This window comes from Nothoprocta perdicaria, unplaced genomic scaffold (assembly GCF_003342845.1).
Source record: "Nothoprocta perdicaria isolate Ctin4 unplaced genomic scaffold, notPer1 scaffold_103, whole genome shotgun sequence".
NCBI classification, from domain to species: domain Eukaryota; kingdom Metazoa; phylum Chordata; class Aves; order Tinamiformes; family Tinamidae; genus Nothoprocta; species Nothoprocta perdicaria.
Genome location: NW_020454128.1, coordinates 609,180 through 613,784, shown reverse-complemented (window position 1 = coordinate 613,784; position 4,605 = coordinate 609,180). Strand labels below are relative to the sequence as shown.

General features: G+C 55.9%; 1 protein-coding gene across 1 annotated transcript in view; it reads right to left on the bottom strand.

Moving 5' to 3' along the window:
- Positions 1-4,605, bottom strand: part of BIN3 (bridging integrator 3) — a 21,476-nt gene that overhangs the window by 8,343 nt on the left and 8,528 nt on the right. The window contains exons 3-5 of the mRNA XM_026043006.1: positions 3,248-3,288; positions 2,652-2,713; positions 119-255 (exon numbers count right to left, since the gene is read on the bottom strand). Coding sequence (XP_025898791.1) covers positions 119-255; positions 2,652-2,713; positions 3,248-3,288 — 240 coding nt within the window. The remainder of the gene's footprint in view (positions 1-118; positions 256-2,651; positions 2,714-3,247; positions 3,289-4,605) is intronic.

The following is a 4,605-nucleotide window of genomic DNA, read 5'->3' as shown; positions in this document are numbered from 1 at the left end:
AAGGGAAGGGAAGGGAAGGGAAGGGAAGGGAAGGGAAGGGAAGGGAAGGGAAGGGAAGGGAAGGGAAGGGAAGGGAAGGGGGACGCGGCCGGAGCCCGCACGCCTCTCCCGCACCCACCTTCTCCTGGTTGAAGGAGTCCATCCTCCTCATGGCCGTGTCAAAGGCCGTGACCATCTCCAGGAAGGCGGCGTCCTGCTCGCACAGCGGGTTCGACAGCAGGTCCGAGGAGATCTTCACGGCCGACTTGGACATGGCTGCGGGGCCGGCGGGCGTGCAAAGGAAGCAGAGCGGTCACGGCGGCGCCGGCACGCGGGCGCAGCCCGCACGGACACTCGGGATGGCTCGGCACCGCTTTCCAGGAAGACGTTGCCGGGGGTTGAGGGAAAACAGCGGCAGCACCGCCGATTCATTCACGTAAACAGCCACAGAAACGCTTTATGTAAGTCTGCATCGCTGAGATGCAAGGCTTGTGATGTTGCCAGAAATATCAGGCTAACAAAAGCACTGTTTTCTTAAAAAAAAAAAAAAGTAGCTTTTTTTTTAATACATCTTTTCTCAGTAGACTATTAAGTGTCACTCAGTCTCACTACAGCTCTTCCATAGCGAGGAAAAAAAAACCCAGTCCATTAAAGTCTTCCAAAGAGCTTGACAAAAACGTGGCTCTGAAGAGGGTTTAGTGGTGGTGCCGAGGGCCAGGGGTCCCAACAGGCTCTGCAGCCAGCAGGAACTTCCCTGAGCTTCCTGCCTACGGGAAGCGCCTCCAGAAGCAGGGGAAAAGGCCAGTGGAGGCAGAGCAGAAATTGCCCCCCCAAAAAATAAGAACCCCCCCACTTGCAGCCTGCCCTTGCTGCCTTGCTGCGTGTTTCTGCTTGCTTTGCATCGTGCACCTTTCTTCCAAGCTGCACCCTTGCTGCCCAAGAGGAAAATCAAATCCCTATGAACGGACCACTACAAGACAATGGCTATAGTATAGAATGGGAAAAAATGATTAAAAAAAGCAAGCATCAATGTATAAGGGAACAAAAATGGGGAAAAAAAAGCCACTGGTACAAAAAAAATGTTCTTTCTCGTCAGCACTGTTGCTGGAAGTTATGGCAGCTTAAGATCAGAAAGTCAGATGCTTGAGCCGTGCTAGAGATGAGCTTTGGAAAGACTTCTACTGTACTAACTCAGATAGAGACATTAAACTCATCTGAATAATGGGGCTTAAGATCATAAATCAAGGGGTTAAACATTCTGATTTAAAGGTTACACACAATTATACCGAGAGCTCAGAAGCTAAATGGCTGGGCAGCTCAAGGCAGGAGGAGACGCTCCTAGAGAATAACAAAGCCACCGGATCCATCTATTATCCAAACACTAAGGGCTTAGACATCTAAACCTTTAAACAGACGGGCTCTAAGCCGCATGTGTGACCACATCTGAGGGAGGATTTGCGCCCAAGGGGCCACACTTCAGAAGGGCAGAACTCCTTCAGCCGGAAGAGAGATTCCAAGTTTCCCTTGGCTGCAAGAGGGAGAGGAGAGGCTGGCGTGGGGACGGGCCTCCAGCGGAGGCCGGCACCCGGGACTCCTCGGCTCCGACGCTCCGAGTCTCCGCATTTCCCCCGCGCCGCCCTCCGTGGGCATCCCCATGGGAAGAGCTCTCATCTCAAGCTAAAGAGCACCCTTCTTCTCCTCAAAACGATTTTTTGCTTTGAGAAGAGGGTGGGGAGGCGGGTAGGGACCTCCACGCTGGGAGCTGCTGCTAACGCTCCGTGCCCTTTCCCAGCCGCGCTGCAGCTGGCCCCGGCACAGGGATCGCTCCCGTTCCAGCCCGGCCTCTTTTGGCAGGGAGGACACTCCAACTGCTCCACGTTCGCAGCGGGGGGTTGCAAGCAGAGGGAATAAGCGGTCCCCTCGGCACGGAGGTGCACTGGAAGAAACAGGGTGCTTGGGAGAGCGCAGGACAACGGGGTCTGGTTGGATTTATTCCCCTTTCCTTGGCCGGTCCTTCCTGGGACCACCTCCGAAATCCCCTGCTTGCACTCAGGACTTCATGCCTTGAAACGAGAAACGAGGCTCTGGATCTGGCCAAGGCTCATTTGTGCCTCTGCCATGGAGCGGAACGGAAAAAGAAAGTCCTCCCACAGCTCCTCTGGGACTTGAAATGCTCCATATAAACAACGCCCACTGCAAGGGAGGGGAGGGGAATCCTTAACAAGGAAAAACTTAGCAAGGATCCCAAGGAAGGCCAGTCCCGAGAAAGGGCAGTTTTCCCTTTGGAAAGGTCTCTTCCCGGCAGCGGCGGCTCCGGGGGCTCTTGCAGCAGTGCGGCCGCTGGCACAAGGCTGCACCGGGAATGGCACGGGCGGACGCGCGGGGCTCCGACCCCCTCATTCCCCATCTCCCTCTGGATGCCGTCCTCCAGCCGAGCGCAGGAACGAGCCCCACGGCTCTGCTTGGAGGCCTAATGAGCCCCTAATCACGCTCGTTAGGGGCGCCCATGCAAGGCAGCCCCGGAGCTGTGGCCGGGAAACCAGGCCCCCGGAGCGGGACGCGGAGAGCGAGGTGTGTTCTCCAGGCTTGTCCCAGATTGCTCGTGATCTCGAGCAAGTCACCGCATCTCCTGGCGGCCAAGTTCACAGTCTACGTATCCCGCAGCCACATACCCAAGTCTGCATCTGTGCTTTTCTTCATGTCCTTCTGAAGCTTTTTGGTCTGCTCTTCCAATCTGAAAGGAGGAAGGCGAGCTCTGAGCATTGTAAAGCAACAACCCAGCTGAAACTTAACAATTCATGTAGTTGCTGCTGTGATAAACGCATCCATGGTGCTCGGTGCTGGTTAACCTTTCCGGTTGCTTTTGGATGTTGGTGACCTGTTATGCTAAGAAGTCAGAGATTGACTTAGATCCTCTCACTTAGAGCAAATGCTAACCCCAAATGCTTCCAGATGATAACTCTGAGCACATATGACATAGTCAGAATGGTAAAACCAATATTTGCCCTGAGAAGTGTTGAACTATTGGGTGATCCGCTGCACTCTGTGAATTTTGTGTTCTTAACAGCTGCCATACCCTCCAACCTGGTGCAGACCCCTCCAGGTCACCTTTGAACACCCACCGCAGAAAGGAACCCTGAACAGCTGGAAATACAGAGCAGCAGCATCTGCCAGGAAGGCTGTAACCGGCCAGAGCTTCCCGGGAAGATGGGAGCAGCTGGGAAGGCCGCTAAGGATGCTCTTGTCTCCCTGGGATAGGAACACTTACTGCTGGAGCTTTCCATATTCCCTCTCAAAGTCCCGCTCCACCTGCGGAAAGAAGAGATCAAATCAGCATCCATGTGCCACAGAGCCACACAAGGAGAAGAAAAAGGGAAAGAGGAAGGAAAGAGGAAAGGAAGGAAAAGGAGGAGGAAAGGAAGGGAAGAGGAGGAAGGAAAAGAGCCACGTTCTTGGAGAAGGCTGCAGGAAGCCAAGGGAGCCGTGCAGTGCCTGGCCAAGGGGGAGCAGGCGCTCGCAAGGAGCGCGCCAGCGCCGCAGCTCGTCCCTCTCCCGGCGTTCCCGCAGCGACCGCTTCCTCCTCCCTGCTATGTGGCAGCGGGGCTCCAGGTATTTTAAGGAGCCTTCCCTGCGCGCTGCCTGTTTCCACACACTCCTGAACACTCATCCGCACCTCGCCGACCCAGTCTGCAAATGGATTTCAATTGACGGGCCAGGAGTGAATGCGTGCGCCTTTGTTGTCATGGGATCAAAGCGGGGCTCACTCGTGTTGTCAGGCTCCCGGGCCGTTAAGGAAAGGCTGAGGCGGTACAAGCAGCCAGGACTGGAAGGATCCAAAGGTTTATTCCAAATCTCCGTGCTGCCTTCGGCACTGCAATCCCAGGCTCAGGGCAACAACAGCACGTGAAGCACAAACACTTAATAACAGCCTGTGCTTTTCACTCCAAATCGCTATTAAAAGACCAGCATTTGAAGATGGAGCCCAGCAGCTCAGTTTTCCTGAACCTTCCTTTCCTCAGCGCCGCTCCGGGCTGCCCTTCCCAACCCGTCCCCGCGCAACGAGCCTATGGGTCCCGCCAGCTCCCCACGGGCAGCTGTCCGCACCATCCGCTCCCACCATGCCAGGGATGCGAAAACCAGCCTCTCCGCTGGCCAGAAAGCTCCGCAGAGCCCCAACTCCCTTTCCCGCTGCTAAAAATGGTCGCTGGAGAAGGGAACAGGCAGGACGCGGTGTGGGGGCAGCTCCGCGCCTCGGCACAGATCCGCAGCAGCTGGTGCCGGGGGGTCAGGTAGCCGGCACATAGTCAAAAAGCACCCCATATTTCTGTGGCTGTTCCGGCTGCAAAAATAACCGCGCAGTATTGCCTTCTATTTATACGCCTATGTGTGAATTGTTTGGGTCGCAAAGCGCAGCGGGTCGGGCACAACGCAGAAATATGTCCTTTGAAGGCTGGTGGCATCCTCGCCCTGGCACGGAGCGCTCCAGGGCTCCGCACTCGCTTCCTCGGAGAGCCGGGGCTTTCGGAGCTGAAACGTGGCTACCCCCAGACCTCCCCAGTGCCGAAATGTGGCTACCCCCAGACCTCCCAGTGCCGAAACGTGGCTACCCCCAGACCTCCCAGTGCC